The 23,830-nt window shown below is 38.6% G+C and overlaps 2 protein-coding genes and 1 pseudogene across 9 annotated transcripts in view; 2 read left to right on the forward strand and 1 right to left on the reverse strand.

Annotated features, from left to right (window-relative positions):
- The window catches only part of SLC15A2 (solute carrier family 15 member 2), a 38,227-nt gene extending 36,855 nt beyond the window's left edge, over positions 1–1,372 (forward strand). For all 3 annotated transcript variants that reach the window (XM_034659334.1, XM_002927221.4, XM_002927222.4), the window contains one exon: positions 195–1,372. In XM_034659334.1, coding sequence (XP_034515225.1) covers positions 195–371 — 177 coding nt within the window. In that variant the 3' untranslated portion in view covers positions 372–1,372. The remainder of the gene's footprint in view (positions 1–194) is intronic.
- Positions 1,373–4,029: 2,657 nt separating this feature from the next.
- On the forward strand, positions 4,030–13,057 carry LOC100464107 (annotated as a pseudogene).
- A 4,600-nt stretch (positions 13,058–17,657) lies between these two features.
- Positions 17,658–23,830, reverse strand: part of ILDR1 (immunoglobulin like domain containing receptor 1) — a 28,705-nt gene continuing 22,532 nt past the window's right edge. For 3 of the 6 annotated variants that reach the window (XM_019807948.2, XM_034659370.1, XM_002927232.4), the window contains 2 exons: positions 22,969–23,792; positions 17,658–18,764 (listed from right to left, as the gene is read on the reverse strand). In XM_019807948.2, the coding sequence (XP_019663507.1) occupies positions 18,723–18,764; positions 22,969–23,792 (866 nt within the window). In that variant the 3' untranslated portion in view covers positions 17,658–18,722. Of the gene's footprint in view, positions 18,765–22,392; positions 23,793–23,830 lie in introns of those variants that run through there. The other 3 variants (XM_019807947.2, XM_034659366.1, XM_019807946.2) reach the window with 1 other exon arrangement.

Below are 23,830 nucleotides of genomic sequence, written 5' to 3' on the forward strand. Positions count from 1 at the left end.
TAGACATATGAGTGGCAATAATGACCACCATAGGCCCATATGAGGAGAGGCCAGTGAAGCCACTCTTCTTTTAACAAACCTCTGCCTACATTGGGGACCCTGAGTCAGTCTGCTCCCTGGTCCTCATCCTATAAAGATCCATTTAGTTTTCAAGTTTTTCCATCTTCTTCTCTTATATTTATTTCTTCCTGCAGTGGGCTGAATTCATTTTGTTTTCCTGTCTCCTGCTGGTGGTCTGCCTGATTTTCTCCATCATGGGCTATTACTATGTTCCTATAAAGCCAGAGGATTTACAGGAGCCAGCAGATAAGAAGATTCCCCATACCCAAGGGAACGTGATCAACCTGGAGACCAAGAAGACAAAGCTCTAATGGCTCCCCGGATTCTTCCCAGACCCAAATTCCTGGCTTTGGTCTTGGTCATCACCCATTCCAAGGCATTTTTTTTCCCTCCTACTTGGCTAGGGAAGAGAAGTAGCATCGTATCTGAGCTGATCTGCTGCACTCTTCTCCCATGATAGAGGCAGTTCTAGGACTGAATATTCCAGTACATTAAAGTCCCCGGAGACTCTATATCTTCCCATCAATTACTAAACTCTGTAAACATTGTGTAGTATTTCTGAAGCAGGCCTAGCATTTCTAAATGGCCATTAAAAAAACACAAATGTATAATTGAAATTAGTCTCTGGGGTTATGCAAAGTTATGTGGGAATCCCTTTACTTGCCATTTAGAACTGATGACTCCATTTTTTGAGGGGTTGATTCAGGGACAAAATTGCAGAATAACAGAAATGGTATTTCAAGTTTCTTCATAAGCAACATAATTGTACTATTCACTAGGTCCTCAAGAATTGATATTTATGGTGTGATCTGGTTCAGGGCCTGGCCTGTCTAGTAAATTTTTTAGTACAGGTGGTAGGAAACAAATGACATTTTATTAATATACAGAAGAAATATATCTTTCTGATAATTACAGTATTTTACCTACTAATCCAAACACCCCTTTTGTCAAACTGATAGATCTTTGGAAACCAAATTAAATATGGTAAGCATGATTCTGGAAAACAAGAACAGGTATAAATTGTAGAAATTCTGTTGAGTCTTCTTTAATGCACATTCTTCTTAGGGACTACAATGTTTCAGCTGAATTATGCCTTCCTGTGGACAGTTGTATGGATACTAATTATAATTTTCCAACCATGCATTTTCAGTGTTGTTGGGCTAGCTTTTTCTTATTATTACATCATTTCTTGCTTGTTGTAACAGATATTTAATAACAACAGTATTTTTATGAATCCAACTTCCTTTTTTTATTATTATATTCTTCAGCTTCAAAGCAGTGGGTCTGTTTTGATAAGTTTTTCCCATTTTACTTTTACCATAACTTTAATTTATTTTTCCAAGTTCTTATTTTACTTCCAGTTAATTAATATACAGTGTAATATTAGTTTCAGATGTAGAATTTAGTGATTCATCACTTATGTACAACACCCAGGCTCATCACAACAAGTGCACTCCCTAAACCCTATCACCTATTTAACCTATCCTCCTGCCCACCTCCCCTCTGGTAACCATCCGTTTGTTCTCTGTAGTTAAGAGTATGATTCATGGATTGCCTCTCTTTCCCCCCTCACCATGTTCATTTGTTTTGTTTCTCAAGTTCCACATATGAGTCAAATCTTATATCTTGTCTTTCTCTGACTGAGTTATTTCACTTAACATAATACACTCTAGCTCCATTCATGCTGTTGCAAATGGCAAGTTTTTGTTCTTTTTTGTGGCTGAATATTTTTTATATATATAATGGAATATTATATATTATATATATCTATATATATATCTATATATATATCTTTATCCATTCATTAGTTCCGTAATTTTTAAATGCTATTTCTGCACTTAGGCCTGGGAATTCCTTGTTTACTAAAAAAAAGTTATGATAACATTTTAGGTTTAAACTTACAAAATGATGAAGCTCGGTGGAAGGGCTTGGTCCCATATAAAGATCCCATCAAAATCTGTAGGGGAGGACAAGAGTGGTACATGATGGTTTTTTGTTTCTGTGGTAATGAAAAAGGTGAAAAACATTACCTTGCATGCAGTGAATGAGCCAGTGGACAGACATGGGGATATCATTACACTACTGTGTATTTCTAGCGAAAAAAATTCAGAGCCACTATCCCAAGAGCCTCATTTCCATTGGTTTTGCTCTATTATTTCATCTAGAACTGTGTTGACTCTCACATACTAAATGTAACAAATAAGAGAAGTTGCTCCAATTTCCCAAGTGTTACATACTTCAGTTTTAGTGACCATGGTGTTAGAAATACTGAAGTGACAGCAACACCATTCAGTTTTTCCAGATATCTTGCTGTGAACCTGACCCTACTTCTTCAGAAGATATTCTATTTATCTTTGAGCAGCCTTAACTCAATCTGTTCTATGAGGTATTGTTTCCAGAGAAGTTAATAGTGCTCTGTGAATAAAAGTTTCTATGCACAAATAAGTTTTTGGAATGAGGCATATTATATCCTCTTCCATAGTAAAGATTCTGAGAAATCCTGCAGTAAAGACACAAGACACTTTGTTTAGCCTAAAATGGCAAAGTATTCTGCAGAACATTGGTTTGGGAAAAACTGTGGTAGGCAGTTCTTCCCTATTCTGAACTAAAATCTTCCTCTCTGAAACCTCCTACCCTTGGTTCTCTCCTTCATAGCTAACAAGAATAAGCATAACCCCCTCTCATGTGGCCGACTTTTTGCTATTTGGGGAGAGCTTTTATGTCTCCTCAGTCATCAAGTGGATATACACCAAGTTTAAGATTCTCAGTTCATTTAATGGGCCTTCACATAGCACCTTTTAACACTGTTTTACCTCTTCTGAAAACTATATTAGCCACTCAGGAAAATGGTATGGAGGTTCCTCAAAAAGTTAAATATCCTACCACCCAGCAATTGCACTACTAGGTATTTATCCAAAGGGTACAAACAGTGATTTGAAGGGGCACCTGCACCCCAATGTTTATAGCAGCAATGTCCACAATAGCCAAACTATGGAAAGAGCCCAGATGTCCATTGACAGATGAATGGATAAAGAAGATGTGGTATATACATACAATGGAATATTACATAGCCATCAAAAAGAATGAAATCTTGCCATTTGCAACAACATGGATGGAACTAGGGGGTATCATGCTAAGCAAAATAAATCAGTCAGAGAAAGACAAATACCATACGATTTCACTCATATGTGGAATTTAAGAAACAAAACAGATGAACATAAGGGAAAGGAAGGAAAAATAAAATAAGATGAAAATAGAGAGGGAATCAAACCATAAAAGACTTTTAACTCTAGGAAACAAACTGAGGGTTGCTTGAGGGGAGATAGGGGAGGGATGGGGAATTGGATGATGGGCATTAAGTAGGGCACTTGATGTAATGAGCACTGGGTGTTATATGCATGCAACTGATGAATTACCAAATTCTACCCCTGAAACTAATAATACAATACACGTTAACTAAATTGAATTTAAATAAAAAATTTAAAAAATGTAACAGTGGCTCAGAATCCCTCTTAATATGTGATACCTAGAGCCAAACACACTTCCAGAAGTAGTCTGACTAGAAGAACTAAGACCTGCCTTTCTCTAAACAATATACTTCTATAAATACAGCCTTAGGTAACATTAGATGTTTTGGCAACTATACCATAATATAGGCTTAGATCCCAACCAGACAGCTGGCTAAAATCTCCAGGTTTTAAGAAAGCTATTGCTTATCCAGATATATCTTTGAGTTCCATCAAGTACCATTCACCAAATTAGGTATTAGAAAAATGAAAATGAATAATCTACTATACCTGTGTGGGTTACCTTACTTATCTTCACTGAATATCAGGATCCTAGAAAGTACAGAGGCCTTGAGGACGGTGGGGGAATATTAAGGAAAAACAAGAAGGACAGTATTACAGGGCTGCAATAAGGTGTAAAGCGGTAAAGGATGCAGTTAGCAGAAGCTAGGGACCAGACGATATGGGCTTTGTAACCATGGCAAGACATTTTGATGTTATTCTAAGTGAGATGTGAAACCATTGGAAATTTAGAACATGGGAATGACATAATCTGATTCTATATTTAGGGTAACTCTGGCTGCTGTCTGTATGTAGGAAGGAGTGGAAGCAAAGATTCCAATTAGAACACTTTTGTAATAGTCCAGGCAAAAAGCAATTGTTACTTGGACAAGGTAAGTAGGAGTGGAAGTAGGAAGAAATGGTTTGACGTGGAATTTAACTTTAGGTAGGACTGACACAATTTGAGTATGGTTTGTATATATGGTTTAAAAGAAAGAAATCAATGTTGACTCTTAGCTTTGGGGTCTTGAGGAATGAGAATGAATGATGGTAAAATTTAAGGGGAGTAGGAAAACTAGGATTAAGAGTAAGTGTGGGCTGTAAAGTAACTAAGAATTTTGTTTTGTGTATGTTGCACTTCAGATGCTGATTTGGTGTCCAATTGGAGATGTTGAGCTGGCAGTTTCATGGGTCTGAAGCTTAGTTAAGAAGCTGGAGCTAGAAATCTAAACTTGAGAGTCATCATTATATAAATGGTATTTAAAGGCATGAGATTTGATGAGATATCCCAGGAAGTGAGAGGTTCAAGGACTAGTACTGGTGTTTTCCAATATTAGAGTTCAAGAGGAGTATGAGTTTGGACTTCAAATTATATTACAAAGATGTAGTAATCAAAACAGTATGGTACTGACACAAAAATAGATATGCAGATCAATGGAACAGAATAGAAAATCCAGAAAAAACAATTATATGGTCAACGAATCTTCAACAAAGTAGGAAAGAAAATCCAATGGGAAAAAGACAGTCTTTTCAGCAAATGGTGTTGGGAAAACTGGACAGCAACATGCAAAAGAATGAAACTACATGACTTTAGTAACACACAAAATACACACCATACACAAAAATAAGTTCAAAATGAATTGAAGACCTAAATGTGGCACCTAAAACTATAAAAATCCTAGAAAAGAGCACAGGCAGTAATTTCTCTGGCATCAGCCATAGCAATTTTTTCTAGCTAGGTCTCCTGAGGCAAGGGAAACAAAAGCAAAAATAAACTATAGGGACTTCATCAAAATAAAAAGCTTCTGCATGGCAAAGGAAGCAGTCAACAAAACTAAACAGTAACCTATGGAATAGGAGAAGATATTTGCAAATGGCATAGCTGATAAAGGGTTAGTATCCAAAATATATGAAGAATTTATAAAACTCTACACCCCCCAAAACCACAAATAATCCCAATAAAAATGGGCAGAAGACATGAACAGATATTTCTCCAAAGAAGACATACAGATGGCCAACAGATACATGAAAAGATACTCAACATCACTCACCATCAGAAAAATACAAATCAGGGGCGCCTGGGTGGCTCAGTCGTTGAGTGTCTGCCTTTGGCTCAGGGCGTGATCCTGGCGTTCTGGGATCAAGCCCCACATCAGGCTCCTCTGCTGGGAACCTGCTTCTTCCTCTCCCACTCCCCCTGCTTGTGTTCCCTCTCTCACTGGCTGTCTCTCTCTCTCTCTGTCAAGTAAATAAATAAAATCTTAAAAAAAAAAAAAGAAAAATACAAACCAAAACTTCAGAGAGATATCATCTCACACCAGTCAGAATGGCTAAAATTAACAACACAGGAAACAATACTTGTTGGCAAGGAGGCAGAGAAAGGGGAACCCTCTTATAGTGATGAGAATGCAAGCTAGTACAGCCACTCTTGAAAACAGTATGGAGGTAGCATACTGCTTTTGACATTCTTTTTCCTTTCTGTGGTAAGAGCAGCTGCTGAAGGAAACTGACCTGACTTGGAGCACTTCAGAAAAGCTCTATGCCTTGGCGTTGCTGAAAAGAACATCAACCAGCAGCAATATGGTCAAGATCAGCATCGCAGCTGCCTAGGGCCACACTATAGGTTGAGGCAGCAAGAGACCAGTGAAATATTTTTAAAGGAGAGCTGGGGAACAAGAAAGCCATAGGGCGCTTCAGAAAGCCCATTCCATTGTTCTTTCCTGAATTCTCAAGCCTCATTCTGTTATCATTTCTTTTCTGTTTAGAAAACTTCCTTTAGCCATTCTTACTGGTAGGTCTGCTGGTGACAAATATTCTTAGTTTTTCTTCTTTTGAGAATGTCTTTATTTTACTTTTATTCCTGAAGTATATTTTTCCTGCATATAGAAATAGTGTTAACAGTTCTTCTCTTTCAGCACTTGGAAACTGTTGTGCCAGTTCCTTTTGGCCTCCATAGTTTCAGATAAATATTTGCTGTCCAGGACTTGTGGATTGTCCTGGGCAGAATCACTTTGTATAGTCAATAAATTGTTTAATACATCAAAAAATATTGCTGCCATCTGAGCCATTTTTCTATCATAGACAGTGCATAATTTCTCTGTAACTGCTTTTAAGATTTTTATTCATTTCTGGGTTTTTTTGATGTTTGATTCTGATGTGCTGTGTCTTGGATTTTTTTCCTTTTGGTTTCTTCTTTTTGTGGTTTCTAACCTTCTTGAATCTGTAGGTTTATTTCTTTCACCAAATTTGGAAATATTACAGCCTTTGAATATTTCTTTGAATAGTTTTCCAGTCTCATTCTCTTTCTCTTGTGTTTTGGGACTCTGGTGGCATGAATGTTGGATATTTTGTTATTATGCCACAGGCCCCTGATGCTCTGTTCATTTGTTGTTATTCAGATTGGATAGCTTCTATTAATCTGTTCCTTTATTAATCTTCTTTCCTCTGTCATCTCTAATCTACTATTGAGCACATCCATTCAGTTTTCTTTCATTTATTATAGTTTTCAGTTTTACAATTTCTCTTTGGTTCTTTCTTCATAGCTTTATTTATTTGCTAAGACTTTCTAGTTTTTTATTTGTCTCAAGAGCATAATTGCTAGCCGAAACATTTTTATGATTGCTGCTTTACAGTCCTTGTCAGATAATTCCAACATCTGAGTCATCCCACTGATATCTGCTAATTGTCTTTTTTTTCATTCAAGTTGTCATTGGTTGAGGAATGAAAGTTCAACTTCCTGCTCAGTTCCGTGGACACTCAGTTCCATAGGTAGTGGAGGAGACAGTTTTTCCATTGGCATTCGGCTGGAGTAGGGTGGGTATTGTCAAAATGTCTCATGTACTGATACACTGCTCTTTTTCCAGTTCTTTGGTGAGGGGGGCAGTCATTATGGAGTACATTTTTGGCTGCACCTGTTGGTAGTTTCAGCTATAGTCTTCTCCAACCCCCTACAAGATATGTAAGACACAAAAAGAAACCCGGGGAATTACCAAGTCAAATCAGAAGCAAGAGTCCTGCATGGCAAAAAAAAAGTTACAAAACTGCACTAATGTTTATTAGCAAAATACATGGAAATATGGTGGAAAATACATGGAACTGAATTATGAGGGTACTGCATCAGGGGTGGAGGAAAATAAATTTCAGTTAGGCTGAAATTATTATACAGGTGCACTTACCAGAGACTCTGGATTCAATGTGCTATCACACACAGTTGTCAGAGTTCTAATTATTTCTCATTTTGTTTTTGGTAGGCTGAAAATTGAATTCATTTCTGGCTTATGCTGAGTTGAGATGCCAGAAATCCTCTGTAGAGGAAGGAATAACAAGATTTAGAGAGTGGGGCACGTGGGTGGCTTAGTCAGTTGGGCAACTGACTCTTGGTTTCAGCTCAGGTCATTGTCTCAGGGTCGTGGGATTGAGCTCTGTGTCAGGTTCCCTGGCAGTGGGAACTCTGCCGGAGCTTCTCTCCCTCTTCATTGACCCCTCTCTCATGCGCTCTCGTCCTCTCTCTCTCTATTTTTGTGTTTCTATCTCTGAGGTAAATGAGTGAATCTTTCAAAGAAAAAAAAAAGATTTAGGGAAATAAGAACGTTAGAGTGGATCTGTCATGTACTACCTACCCAGCCATCCCAGCCCTGAAGACAGGGCTGTCACAATAACATTGAGAAATGAATTAATGAAGGTAGCACCAAGGCATTTGAAAAGCACCATAGTGGCTGTCTTCTGTAGGTCAGAGGCGAAGGTGGCAAATGCTGATATTGAAATGGGTTCTATGATTTCAGTAAGGAATATGATGTATCAGGGTGGCAGAGACTACTAAGTAGCACCAAATTATCAGAAACAACTTGGGCCAGTTACTTTAGTAGACAGAGGAGCTGGCGGGGCAATCATAATGGTTTGACTCACAGGGATATTTGGAATTAAATAATTGATCATAGGGACCCTAGTGCTGAAATAGGAAGGTCATCACGTTTACCTAGGTAAAGAAAACTCTATGGAGTAAAGGCCCTTTGGTGAACATTTATACAGGACACAAACATGCTAATACTCTGAATTCATTCTGAGAGATCCCTCCACATAGCTTTTTCTCCAGACCAACTTGTTATCAATTCTCTTATCATTCCATTCATGTCCCTGACTATGCTGCCAAATCATTAGTCTCTATCCATATATTACTATAGAGCTGCTGCATAGGCCAACTTTCCTTTGGGCAAAATGGGCAATGAAATGTCATGTTTAGGATTCTGCCCAGTGGATGGAATTACCTTTCCTTTTACTGCAGGGCCACAAACTTGGTGGGGCAGCTGCATTGCAGAAGTCATCACCAACTGTCATGCAAAACCATCTACAAAATAGGCTCAGATTTTTTCTGGCCATAGAGAGCATTGCCTGTGGCTTAAGCCAAGAATGAGAGCAGGATGGCAGTGCAATGGGAATAGGCACACCACGATTAAGAGCGACCTGCTCATCCAATTTACACTTGCTCAAGCCCAGTCCCAAATATACCACATGATAAAGGGGTATTGCTGGACATGGCTGCTTCTATGGCTTGGTAGATAAAACACTCAATTCATGTGGGGCAACTGGTGTTCCACAGTCAAATGGGTGTTCAGTTTCTACCACAGCCCAACAGCAAGCCAAGAGCTATATCTCAAAATGAGGATAATTTCTATTCAAAACAGGCATGATTTTGCTCCAAAACCCTATAGATCTCTATGCTGAATTTTCTCTCAGAGCTTCCACAGAGTCCATGCCACATCTTGATGATAGATATTTTGTAAACCACTGGGCTCACTGGTCATAAATAGGGTAACCATATAATCTATCATCCAAACTAGGACAGTCTTGAAAGTGAAAGGAGGCACTAGTAATAAGCACACTGGCACAATAGGCATAAATTAAAACTATCCTGAGATGTATAGTTATTCAGTCATAGCAGCCAAGTGACTAATTTGTTTGCTTTGCTTCCTTGACCAGCCAGACTGCACACTGAAAGGAATTCAGGAAATTTGGACAGAGAGCTCTCAATTCTAAAATATCCTGGATTAGTGGATTAGGTCATTGAATTTCAAGGTAAGATATCTTCAAGTATTCAGGCAGAAAAAAATAAATATTTAGTCAGTTCTCAAACTTTAGTATGCGTGAGAAATATCTAGATGCTTTGTTAAAACATTCCTAGACTCTATACCCAAAGTTCCTAATTCAATAGCCAAAAAATGGGGTCTGATAATTTGCATTTTAACAAGTTCCCATGTGATATTGATGCTGCTGATCCAGGACCATATTTTAAGAGCCATTGATCTACAGAGAAGAGAAAAAATATCCCCACAGACCGTCCTCAGTCTTTTCCACATCAGGATGTAAAATATATGTTATAACTGATAAAATATACATTTATGTGAACAAACTAATATATCTCATCTATAAGAAATAAAATATGTAAATTTGAGGTTCCTTTTTTTTTTTTAAAGATTTTATTTATTAGAGAGAGTGCTCGAGGGTGGGGGGGGGAGGGAGGAGGGCCTGTCTAGTTCCTATCTTGATGTAGCTGAACTTAAAATGAACTCTGTCCTCCATGAAATTACCCCCCAAAAAGCATGGCATTTTACTCAACAGAATTGAGACCAGAATTGCTTTTGATTTTTAAGATGCCTATATCTTTGTATCCGAAAAATAACCTTAAATAAAAATTATATCTTTTTTGCATTTTTAAAAATAAATATAACTGGGAACTTTGTTTGCTTTGACAACAAAACTAAATCAAGAGGTGAGCAGAGATTACAGGGAATGTGAGAGTGGCTAGCATTTGAAACCTAGGGTTTTAAAGCACAATGACTCACAATGGCTCAACATTTTCCTTTGTCCTTTTTCATAATCCAGGAGGGCTCTTTTCAAAAATAAAATCTCTTCAGGTGAAATATTTGAAGTTTAACAATTCTTCCAGTTTTGCTTCAATTTCCCTTTTTCTGTTAGAAAAGGAAAAAATTTTAAATTAAAACTAACATTCATATGAACACATTTTAAAAGGATTGCTATCACTCATTATATATCAGAGAACACACTTTGTAATGATGTTTGACCTACTATACTTAAGATTTTTATTAAGGTATACTACATATCATAGATTTCACCCATTATAAGCATACAGTTTCACGATTTTTAGTGAAGTTTACAAAGTTGTGCAACCATCACCATAATCCAATTTTAGAACATTTCTGTCACCCCAGAAAGAAGCCTCTAGTCCATTTGCAGTCAATTCCTGTTCCAATCCCAGTCCTAAGCAACCACTGACTGACTTACTGTCTCTATAGATTTGCTTTTTCTGGACATCTCATATAAATAGAATCATATGATATGTGGTCTTTCGTATCTGGCTTCTTTCACTTAGCATAATATTTTTGAAGTTCATCCATATTGTAGTATGTATCAGTAATTTGTTTTTCTTTATTACTGAATAGAATTCCATTGTATGGCTATACCACATTTTGTTCAGCTGTTCACCAGTGATGGAAATTTGGATTTTTTTCTACTTTTTCTGTTATTATAAATAAGGCTTCTATGAACATTCATATATGTTTTAATGTAGATAATTTCTCTTGGGTAATAACAGGGAGTGGAATTTTTGGGTTGTATGGTAAATTTATGTCTAGTATACATTTTTTAATTGCCAAAAGGCTTTCAAAGCAGCCACATTATTTCACATTTCCATCAGCAACTATGAAGATTTCCATTTCTCCACATCTATGCTATCACTTATTATTGTCTGTCTCTTTTATTATTGTCATTCTAGTGGGTATGGCGTGGTGTCTCATTGTGGTTTTAATTTGTATTTTCCTGAGGATAATAATATTACATAGAACATCTTTTCATGTGCTTATTAGCCATCTTTATGTTTTCCTTTCTGTGAAATCTCTATTCAAATCTTGTCTATTTTTAAAAATTTTGTTGTCTTATTGAGTTGTAAGATTTCTTTATAGATTATGATTAGAAGTATTTTTATCAAGGATTTGTGAATATATTCTCTAAGTTTTTGATTTGTATTTCTATTTCCTTAATGGTGTCTTTTGAAGTGCAAAACTTAAATTTTGATGAAGTCCAATTTATAATTTTTTTTCTTTTAAGGATTATGCTATTGGTGTCATATCTAAGAACTCTTTACTTAATCCAAGGACACAAAGGTTTTCTTCTATCTTTTTCTCTAAACGTTTTACAGTTTTAACTCTTACATTTAGACTATTATCCATTTTGAGTTAATTATTTGCATATGTATGACGGGTCTAAATCCATCTTTTTACATGTGGTTATCCAAATGACCTAGCATCATTTGTAGAAAAGACAATCCTTCCCTCACTGAATTGTCTAAACAGCTTTGTAAAAAATCAATTTACCATAAACATAAAGATTTATTTCTGGACTCTCAATTCTGTTCCACTGATCAATATGTCTATATTATGCCAGTACCACACTCTCTTAACTACTATAGCTTTATAGTACATTTTATTTTTTTATTTTTATTTTTTTTTAAAGATTTTATTTATTTGACAGAGATAGAGACAGCCAGCGAGAGAGGGAACACAAGCAGGGGGAGCAGGAGAGGAAGAAGCAGGCTCCCAGTGGAGGAGCCTGATGTGGGGCTCGATCCCGTAACGCCAGGATCACGCCCTGAGCCGAAGGCAGACACTTAACCGCTGTGCCACCCAGGCGCCCCTATAGTACATTTTAAAATTGGAAGGTATAAGTCCTCCAATTTTGTCTTTCAAGATTGTTTTTACTATGCTGGGAGCCAGGCTTACGTATCTGGACCAACTCCCACTTGTTCATGGTGTATAATTATTTTTATGTATTAAAATATTTGGTAATATTCTGTTAAGGAATTTTGCATCTAAGTTCAGGAGGGTTGTTTGTTCATCGTTTTCTTTTTTTGTAATGACTTTTGCCATGGCTTTGCACTGTCCTCCTTAAATGAGCAGAGAGTATTTCTTCCTTTTCTATTTTCTGGAAGAGATTGTGTAAAGTTAGTGTTAATTATACTTTTAAAGTTTTGCTAGAATTCTCCAGTGAGACTATCTGGGTCTGGAGATGTCATTTCAGAGAGCTTTTCTATAATCCGATTTCTAAATTTCTAAAATCCGATCTCCTGAGGTTGCAGCACTTGTGGTGATTGAGCGGAGCCCAGTGACAGGAAGTTGGTGTTAGTATTAGGAGACCTGCATATTCCATATTAGTTTGTCAGCTAAAAAAACTTCTGGTGCCAGGAAAGATTCAGCACATTCTCTGTACTGGAAACCTTTGCACCAAAGACAGTTATGACTATCTCAAGACGCTGGCCTGTGATATTCATATTGTAAGAGGAGATTTTGATGAGAATCTGAATTATCTAGAACAGAAAGTTGTAACTGCTGGGCAGTTCAAAATCGGTCTGATCCATGGGCATCGAGTTATTCCATGGGAGATACGGCCAGCTTAGCCCTGTTACAGAAGAAGTTTGATGTGGACATTCTTCTTATCTCATACACACAAATTTAAAGCATTTGAGCATTAAAAAAATTTTACATTAACCCAGTTAATGGGAGCATTATAATGCCTTGGAAACAAACATTATTCCTTCATTTGTGTTGACAGATACTGAGACTTCTATGGTTGTCACTTATCTGTATCAGTAAACTGGACACAATGTGAAAGTAGCACAAATTGAATATAAAAAATCTTAAAGCCAAAAAAATCCAATTTCCCTAATGGTTATAGAACTTTTGGGATGATCTATTTCATCTTAGTTGAATTTTGGCTGTTTGTGGTTCTCAGGGAATTATTTCATTTCTTCTAAGCCACTATACTTATGAGCATAAAGTTATATGTAGCACTCTCTTATTATCTACTTATTTATAATTATTGCTTAATAACTATATGATAATTATTTATGTTTATTATTTATTTTATACTTTTTATTTACTTTATACTAGCTGCAGTATCTGAAATGATATTTCCTATTTCATCCTGATATTGATGATATGTATTCTCTTTTTGTCAGTCTTAATGGAGGTTTATCAATTTTATTGATATTTTTGAAGAACAAACTTCTTATTTCTTGAGTTTTTGGTAATGTTTTCTATTTCCAGTTTTATTTTCTGTTCTTCTATTAGTTCATACCTTCCATTTACTTTGGGTTTGTTTTGCTCCTTTTTCTAGCTTATTGAATTAAGAACATAGGTTACAGAAATGACACCTTTCCTCATTTTAAATGTAAACATTTAGTGCTATAAATTTCCCTCTCAATATTGATTTAGCTGGATCCTACATATTTTGATATGTTGTTTTCATTTTTATTTAATTTATTTAATTATTTCATTTTTTAAATTCCCATTGAGACTTCCTTTTTCCTGTAATTATTTAGAAGTGTGTTTGCTTAGTTTCCAAGTATTTCAAGAGTTTCCTGTTATCTTTGTTATAGATTTCTAGTTTGATTCCATTATAATCAGAGTGCACATTCTGTATGATTTCAATTCTTTTACATTTGTCTAGGTTTTGTTTATGGTATGTTTTATGTTTTCTTTTTCTATTTAGTGAATGTCCCAAAGGCAATTGAGAAAAATGTATTCTGTTCTTGTTGGGTGGTCTGTTTTATATATGTTAGTTAGATCCTGCTGATTGATTGTGTTATTCAGATCTGTATCCTCAAGACTATGCCTAGTAGTTCTATTGGTTACCGGAAGAGAGGGGCATTGAAGTTCCCAACCCTAACCAGAGATCGTTCTCTTTCTCATTTCAGCTTTATCAGTTATGCTTCATGTATTTGAGGCTCTGTGGTTTAGTTGGCAGACATTTAGTATAATATATCTTCTGGGCAGATTGATCCTTTTATCACTATATGATGTCTCTTTTCTCTGATAATTTTCCTTGCTTTGAAGTCTACTTTATAAGATATTAATGTTGCCACTTCTGCTCTTACTATTAATGTGTATGTAATATACCTTTTCCCTCCCTTTTATTTTCAACCTGTGTCTGAATTTGAAATCAGTGCTCCAAGTGAATTGCTTACATGTAGGATATAGTTGTTTTTTTTTTTTAATCTGCCAATCCCAGTGTTTTGATTGGCGTATTTAGACCATTTAAATTTAAGCTAAATATCGATATGTGACTGCTTTAGTATTTTATTATTTATTTTCTATTTGTTTCCTCTGCTATTTGTTGCTTCTTTTCCTCTTTCTTGCCTTTTTGCAGGTTACTTGAATGTGTTTTAGGATTCCATCTTGATTTATTTATAGACATTTTTTCATGGTTTGTCTATGGACTCTGGGAAACAAACTGAGGGTTTCAGAGGGAAGGGGGGGTGGAGGGATGGGCTAGGCCAGTGATGGGTATTAAGGAGGGCATGTATTGCATGGTGCACTGGATGATATATGCAAACAATGAATCATGGAAACTACATCAGAAACTAATGATGTACTGTATGGTGACTAACATAACATAATAAAATAAAATTTTTAAAAGAGCACCTTTTCTTAAACTTTTATTTATTTTTTATTGTTATGTTCAGTTAGCCAACATATAGCACATCATTAGTTTTTGATATAGTGTTCAATGGTTTATTAGTTTTGTATAACACCCAGTGTTCATCACAACATGTGCCCTCCTTAATACCCATCACTCCCCTCCTTTCTGTATCCCTCAGTTTGTTTCCTGGAGTCCAGAGTCTTTCAAGGTTTGTCTCCCTCTCTGATTACTTCCCATTCAGTTTTCCCTCCTTTCCCCTATGGTCCTCCATGCTATTCCTTATGTTCCACATATAATTGAAACCATATGATAATTGTCTTTCTCTGCTTGACTTATTTCACTTAATATAATCCCCTCCAGTTCCACCCATGTCGATGCAAATGGAAGGTATTCATCCTTTCTGATGGCTGAGTAATACTTTTGAGTTTGTCTCTTTCTACAATTTTCACAGTGGTTTCTGTGGGTGCTACTTAAAATGATGTACTGCTATCAACATTTACCACTTCAGATAAAGTTTAGAAACTTCACTTCCATTTAGGTGTCTTTACCTTTCCCACCTTTAATATCATTGTTTTGAGTATTAGTAGTATAATTTTTGTTTCAATCATCAAATATGATTTATAAAACTCATAAGGAAAAGAATTGTCTATTGTATGGACTCAGATTTCTGTTCTTTCTATTGTTTCTTATTGATTCCTGATGCTGTAAGTTTCCTTCTTTTATCATTTCCTTTCTGTGTGAAGAACTTTAGTCTTTTCAGGGTAGGTCTGCCAGTCACAGAATCTTGACTTTCACTCATCTATGAACATCTTTATTTTCCCTTCATTCCTGAAAAACAGCTTTTCCAGATAGAGAATTATGGTTAACAGTTCTTTTCTTTCATCACTTAAAAAACATTTTGCCATTTCCTTCTTTGTGGTTTTACATAAGAAATCCACTTAAATTGGTGTTTCCCTGCAGAGAATGCCTTGTTTCTCTCTGGCTGCTTTCAGGAGTTTTTGTTCTTTTTTAAAACTTTAATTATGATATATCTTGCCATGGATCCTTTAGGTTTATCCTGTTTGTGTTCATTCAGCTTTTAGGTTCATTCAATCTCTAGGTTGGTGTCTTTCATCAAATACAGGCAGTTCCCAGCCATTATTTCTTCAAATACTCATTCACCCCCACTTTTCTCCTCTACTTTCTGGGACTCCAATGATATTAGATATTTTGTTATAGTCTCACAGGTCCTTGAGACTCTGTTCATTTTTTCCTGTTTATTTCTTATTGTTCAAATTGAGTGAATTCTATTGTTCTGTCCTCATGTTCACTGATTCTATCCTCTTATTTCCACTCCACTGTTGAGCCCACCCTGTGAGTTTTTAATTTCTGTTCTGTTTTTCAGTTTTATAATTTCCTTTTCTTTTTTGCATAACTTCTATTTATTTTTTGAAATTTTCTATTTTTTAAGATGATTTGTTATTGATTGTTACAGTATTTTTATAATGTCTGCCTTCAAATTCTTATCAGATAATTCCAAATCTGATTCACATCAGGTTGGCATCAGGTGATTTTGTCTTTCATTCAGGTTGTGGTTTTCTTGGTTCTTGGTTTGTATTCTGATCATTTTGTCTATTATGTTAGGATACTCTGGGTTCTATTTTAATGTTTTATTTTACAGGAAGTTATTCTATTAGGTTCAACATACAAGTTTTAGCCTACTTTTGCAGGCCATAATGCCAATGGCAATTTAATTTTCAGAAACTTTGTGATGTTATGTTTGCCTACTTGATGTATTTGGTGCTGATGGGGCTCACTTTGGTCTCTGTCAGTGCTGCCTGAGGGGATAGAAGGAATTTCCTCTGGCTGGGTTGCCAGATATCTCTTGGTGAGGGAGGGGTGTGTAGAAATCTTTCTCTTGATGCCCCCCCCCCACCACTACCCTAGTTAATCTGGGCCAGGGAGGAGAGTCTCAGTTTCAGGGAGACAAAGTGGTTTCCAGGCCCAAGCTGCTAGCTGTGACAGGTCTTTCTCCTGGTTCCCTAGTCAGCCCTACTATCTCAGCAGGGAATGAGAGTCTCTGGCCCTTGGGAAGAAAGAGCTTTCTCAGCTGGGTTACTTGCTTTACGAGAGTCTCTCTTACTGGTTCTTCCTACTCACCACAGTATCTCTCCATGTAAGAGTCTCTGGCCCAGCAGGGAAGGAGCATACTTCCCCTGGTTATTTTTGGCAGGGCCTTAGTCGGTCCCCATTGCCTGAGGTTGTCAGAGGGACTCCCACGAAATCCAGGGGGAAGAATGAGCTATTAACTTCGCTTGCTAGGTGGGAAGTTGGAAAATGCCAGTTCTGGGTGGCTCTCTCTCTCTTTTTTTTTTGGTTGGGGGATTCAAGATACCCTGCCTCTGTGTTATTCTTCATGCTCTGGGTTCCCAAATCACCTTGCTTTCTTCTTAGCATCCTTTAGAATTCTCCTTTGCCTGTTTCTTGTGCCATTTCCAGGGCTTATAAAGTTATGCTTAGCGGGAAGGAGCAAGGAAAATGTCTATGCCATCTTGTCCAGACCAGAGGACCCTCACCTAGTGAGTTTTATGTCTTCTTTATCCGTTAAAATTTTTTATTTTTGTTTCTGTTTTGCTATTTTAGAGCCAGTTGCATTATAGACATCAAAAATCTGAAAGAAATATTTGCCTGATGCATGCATTTAACCTATTTTCTCCAGATGTCATTAATGAAGCTGGGGGGAAAAAATGAATGTGTTAACACAACAGGATCTAAATTGAGCTTAAGGCCATATACATAAAGATACTGTTGAGGAACACACACACACACCCTTCCTTTCAGACCATCTCCTTCCAGTCTGCTCAAGGAGCATCTCTACATCAAGCACAAATGGATTCGTGAAAACACCAAAAGGACTAGGGAAATGGGAGGGCGTGGTAGAAAAATTATAGAGAGAGCATAGCCCTCTCGTCCTGGGGTTCTCTGAGTGGCCAAACCTAGCTGGATGCTTCTGCTTGGGAAATCTCAACTCTGCAAGGCTGAGTGATGCCAGGAGAAAGGTGACTTCAAACTATCCAAATTGGAGCTCTTTGAGTTTTAGTAGGGAAGAAAACTCAGTTCAGTCAAGTACACCAAAGTAAATATTTATTTGGGACAGACTCCTTAGGCCAGTACATTTTCTTTCTAATTTATTTATATACTGTGTTGTTCCCAAGAAGCATTTAAACTGATTTTAATTGGATACATAATATATAAGGATATATAAATTAAATGTAGGCAAAAAAAAAAAAAGAGCAAGAAGAAAACAAGGGGCAGGAATACATTTGGTGCAAAACTGCTTCTTAGTGATTTTCTACACTTGCATAAATAGTCCACGAGAGAGCACATTGCTGGAGTATTTCCTGTGCCATCTCTGACTCGACCCTCGGGAGCACTCAGGACTGGGCGAGAGTGCAGCAAGGTGGACTCCTAAAATGGACGTATGCTATAGAGATAGAGACAAGTTCCCACAGAAATTTCTGTATTCAATAAATTTCCTGCACCTGAAACATGTTTGATTTCTTCTTAAAGATTCCTGAGTTCTCACTTTGAGACTGGCCATAGTTCTGAGCCGTGTGACCTAGCAGAAGACTCAGGCTACTAAGTTCCTGAGGGATCACGTACCAGTTAGGGTCTATTCCAAGTCAGATACTCTAAATGTGTAGAGTGTGAGCCAAGGCTAACACTACAGTCATCAATTCCTCAAACTCTTGTTTTTAATATTTTTCTATTTTCTTCTCAGAATCTAAGCCAAAACTGTTAGATAGGGACTTGCAGTATCCCTCCCAAGTCAGCTGGAAATCTGGGTGATGCTGATGACATGTGGAAGCTGAGAAATAGCCATAGAAGTAGTGCTGTGCCCGGTGACTAAATGACCACACTCCTTCCACTACGGGAGCTGTCTCTCTCCTGGGGAATAGAACACAAAAGAATCCAGTCAGCTGGGATCTATTGTATATGCATACAACATACAAGGTGCACTTGATTCTGGTACAAATTCTAGGTGAGTAGTGGATGCTGGGACAGCATAACTGAATCTAAAAAATACTTCTTGATTCCTCATGAAGCCAGTCTCTTCCCCAGGCTTAGGTTACTCTTCTTTCATACCTCCCTGGAGCCTCCCTCAACTACATTTAATGTTTAAAAATTTCTTACAGTCTCATTCACTTTGCCTCCTGCTGATTTTAACACCTTCAAGTCTCCCTTAGACTGAAATAAAGTACCCTGTCCATTCATCAGCTGATGCATCTCCCTACCATTTGTTCATGAAGACATGGCCCAGTTCTTCTTTTCTTATTCATATTCTCCTGAACTGTTCCTTCTCAGCCCTTTTCTAAAAAGTTGAGCTTCATACCTTGGTATTTCTCTCAAGTTATTTTTCAAAGATCATTAGCTACCTCTTTCTGACCAAACTCAGTAAATTTTCTTCAGAAGTTAGTACACTTGATCTTTCGGCTTTTTCAACTTATTCTATCAGGGCAAGGTCTACATTTCTGATATTTCTCTAACTACGTATTGTAGGGGATCATCTCTATCTAAGTTTTGAATATCTACAGCTGTAGTCCATGATTGTGACCTTTAATATCCTATTTGAAGTGGCAAAACAAGATATCTGTCCCAAAACATACTATTAAATACATGTGTATATACATTCATGTTACTGTAAAAAAAAGTTGTGTTTCCATTTTATCAGGAAAGTGAGTTTTATTATTTTTTTAAATAATTTTTTATTATGTTATAGGAAAGTGAGTTTTAGGGGGCGTGGCTTCTAATCAAAATGCTATGGGATGAATATCCTCTGATACAAGGGAAAGCAATGAAAGGGGACAAAAGGAACTTGTGCAGGGCTTGCTGAAGAAAAACCCAGACATGATCAAGGAATAGGCATTGTATTAAAAGTAGAAGATTAAGAATACTGAGCAAAAAAAATTTTTTTTTGTTGAGTCAAGAAAAATGAAAAAAAATCTTGGATTCTCTACTGCAAGTTTGAGTTTAACTTGGAGAGGAAGGAATGCAGTTTTCTTTTGTATTAGAACAGGTGGGTGCAGGCCAAGTTTGCAACAAACCAGAAATGCCTTGGGAAGCTCTTTCTCGTAGGGCAAGACTGGGAAGAAAGATATTCAGTTTGAAGGAGGCCAGAAGCATAGGGGTAACCCAGTCTGAAACCACAGGAGTTTAAAAATTGACATTACAGTTTCTTACATTTCTGAGATTGTGGCCTTCGATGGAGTGAAAAAACAAAAGAAAAGAAAACAAAACCAGCAGACCTGAGGTCAGGTCTCTGCTGGAATCCTGATTCTGTAGTCAAATGGGAGATTCCTCAACATACTCCCATTTTCTCATGTGCACTGTGCAGAGAATTGTTCTTACCTATTTTGGATGGAAGCCCTTGTTCCTCGGTATCTACTTGTTAAACATTATTCTTCAGACAGAAGGTTCCATGTAAGCCAAAAGGTTTTTTGATTAAGCATACAGCTCGGAATATTTAATAAAGTATTTTTAATAAATATTTCATAAAAAGTTATGGTAAAGCTGTAACTGCTGAAAGCTTAAGAAAATAGTGATACATTTATTAACTCAAGGAACAAACAGAAACTTTATTATACATAATCAAAGATTGCCATCTGGTGGCCCAATTGTATTATGATCTCTGACATTAGCTCCAAGCTCTGAAGACTTCAGAGATTAGCAAAGTGTGCGGCAAGCGTCCAGACCCACCGAGGAGAGCAGCAGAGTAAGACTTTGGCCCTGGAGACTTTTGCTTCACTGAAGGCATTCAAAATTCAAACTATAAACAAAACACTGTGCCCTTCAAACAAACCAACTTTCTAAAGCCAGCCATGGCCCTGGGCCTGTAGTCACTCAGAATATGAGTAGACAGTTGAATGTGATAAAGTAACTAACTCTTTGGGAGATAAGCTCAGAGAAATCCAAAACAATGAAGGCTTTCAAAATGATCTTGAGCGAAATCTTTGCATCTCATGAGCAACTTTACAACAGAAAATTTGGTTTGCTTGTGGTAGAATTAGTGGTGTGTACACCTTAATGATAAAGGAAGCTGTAATACTTGCAGAAAATGAGGAAGAAACAAAGTTACCAGGAAGAAATATAGCAGGAAAACATCATTGCCCCAAATGATTCTTGTTTCTTTCGAATGAGGCCGCACGAAGTTACTGAAAGGGAGAGTCAGAGGGCTATCCGTGCTCAAACTCTGGCTTCACTGTCTACTGGCTGTGTGACTTCAAGCATGATACCCAATCTCACTGAGCCTCACGTGTTGTTGCAAAGATTAAATAAATAAGGTTTGGAAAAGGCTTATCCCAATGTCTGGAACATAGCTGGTGTTCCTTTTACCCTTCTCTCTCCTATAGGAAACCACATAATTTCACTTAAAGAGAAGAAAATGAAGAAGAACTTCAAAGATAGGGTTTGGATTTGGAGCCAAAATCTGCCTTTCAAGTTCTTTTTTTTTTTTTCTGTTAAAATGAAGATAAGAGACAGTTTAGTCACTCTATGACTAAAATAGCAGCAGTTGTCATGGTTTAACTGGTTCCAGGTGTCCTTTCAGAATGTAATTTTCCTATTGGTAACATGGAAGAAAGAGTTGTATCCACTATAAAATGAAGATAACAGTACAAACCTCACAGGGTGTTGTGAGGGTTAAATGGAATACGGCATCAATGTCCATAGTTAGGTACCACTTAGTAAGGATACTACTACGTTTCATTGTTACTGGTCTTTGTGTCTTTCCTGGGAGTCTATGAGAACTGCCATTATTTTAGAACTGCCTGCAGGCCTTTGCTACCTTCCTCATGAATTACTCTCTCACCAAGGCTCTTTTCTAGAAAGGCTAGCACTACAGCTCCCATAAGGTGCCTGCTTCTTTGCACACTCATGCATGTGATTGCTTTTTAAACAAATCACAGCAGAACTTGCACTTCCAAATATCTTTGGAAGTGTATGGGAGACTAAAATTCTTCCTATAATATTCTCTACTCTGGGAACTTCCCTCAAAGCCTACTACATATCCCTTTATCTCAAAGGAAGCAAAACAGAAAAGGATTTTGGTCACATAGAGAAATCAATTTTCATTTAAGTTGACTCTGAAGGCAGTTCATGAATATTTTTGAGCCATGGCAGCATAACTTCACAAAGTGACATTAAGGGAATACCATCGTTTCAGTATATCAACTATGAAATGATTTTTTAAGTCACATCCTTAAAAAAATTTAAGGCTTATAAGGCCATGATCCCTCTTTGTGCGCCTTTAGGCTAGTAAGCTATGACTGGCACCCATTGGTGCCTTGCCTGTTCCAGAACCCTAAAGTTTGGCCCATATTTGGGATATGAGGTGTTTTTGTTTTTGTTTTAAATCAGTTTAAGGATTCTTTGGGGGGGGAGGGGCGCCTGGGTGGCTCAGTGGTTGTGTCTGCCTTCCGCCTAGAGCGTGATCCCAGAGTCCTGGGATCAAGCCCCCCATCCGGCTCCCTGCTCTGCTAGAAGTCTGCTTCTTCCTCTCCTACTCCCCCCTGCTTGTGTTCCCTCTCTCGCTGGCTGTCTCTCTGTCAAATAAATAAATAAAATCTTAAAAAAAAAAAAAAGGATTCTTTCTGGGGGTCTCACAGGGCCCCATCCTCGAATACAGGGCCTTGCACACTGACTTGCAGCCCCCAGAAGTGGCACAAACGTCCTCTGTCAGGCTGCACGGTCTAAACTGGGGTATGGAAATAGGCTTGCTAAGTAAAGGCAGGCAGCTATGACAGGAAGTAAAGCCTTAGCCACGAAACCTGCATTTAAGTCTTAGCTCCACTACTCACGGGCGCTCAGTTATTCTGAGCCTCGTTTCTTCATCTGTGAAATGGGGGAACCCTGCCTCACGAGACTGTCTTGTGTCTGAGGATGAGAAGGCCCTTTTTAAGCATCAAGCATCCAGCCCTCCTCCACGCTCTGCATGCACTGGGCCCCTTCTAGCTCTGGCGAGAGGTCTCACCGCGCCCACGGGACAAGCTCAAGGAGGAGGTACCCTCACCGGTGGCATGTGGGTGGCCTGTGTCAGCTGTGGCCCAGCCCCACTCTGCCCATGCCCAACCCTCGGCAGGATGCCCAGGCTCACCGAGCGCCTCTCCACACTCCCTTCTCTCCTGCCATTCTTGCCTGGCATGACATCCAGTGAGCGGTAGCTGGGTGGCTTCTCCTCAGGCCAGTGTGAGGAGTGGGAGCTGCGGCGGTGCGGGGCTCCCCAGCTCCGAGGCTGCCTCTCCTTGTCGTCCTCCTCGGAGCTCCAGGAACTGAGGCCGGAAGGCAAGGGAGGGGAGTAGCTGCGGTGCCTGCGCCTCGGGGGCCTCCGGGCATTCTCCCGGGGGCTGGCCCTGCGTGGTCGGTCTGGGGAGCGGCTCCGGACAGGGGGACGGTCGGGCCGCCAGCGGGCCTCACTTGATGAGGGGCCGTCACTGAGGCTGTCCCTGTCTGACCAGGGCGTGGGTGACCCGTGTGGCCTGGAGCGGTGGTGCCTTCCCCTCCTGAGCTGGTTCAGCTCCCGTCCCTCCAACGCCCAGCTTTTAGGCTCCCGGTCCTGAAGCTCCTGGTGGAAATCAGGGTAATGGGGCTGCCTTCTCCCCTCCCTCAGATCCCAGGGTCCGGGGGGAACTGGGCTGCGCCACTGCTGGCGGGAGGAGTTGCTGGTCCTCCGTGAGGACGGCAGGTCTCTGATCAGCGGGGGCAGGTGGATGATTCTGCGCTCCACAACCTCAGAGCCCAGGGAGGACAACATGCTGCAGGCTTGGCCAGATATGGCTTTGAGGTCCGGCGGCAGAGGCTGCGCGGGGTGGAGGTTCCGCAGCTCTTTCTCCAAATACTCTAAGACACCATTGGCGATGGGAGGGTGAGCGGCGGTCTGGGTCATTGGCATCTGTGGGAGGCTGGATCGCTGGGACAAATCTAAATAGAAACAAGGATAAGAACATGCAGAACTGCTG

This window comes from Ailuropoda melanoleuca, chromosome 1 (genome assembly GCF_002007445.2).
Source record: "Ailuropoda melanoleuca isolate Jingjing chromosome 1, ASM200744v2, whole genome shotgun sequence".
NCBI classification, from domain to species: Eukaryota; Metazoa; Chordata; class Mammalia; order Carnivora; family Ursidae; genus Ailuropoda; species Ailuropoda melanoleuca.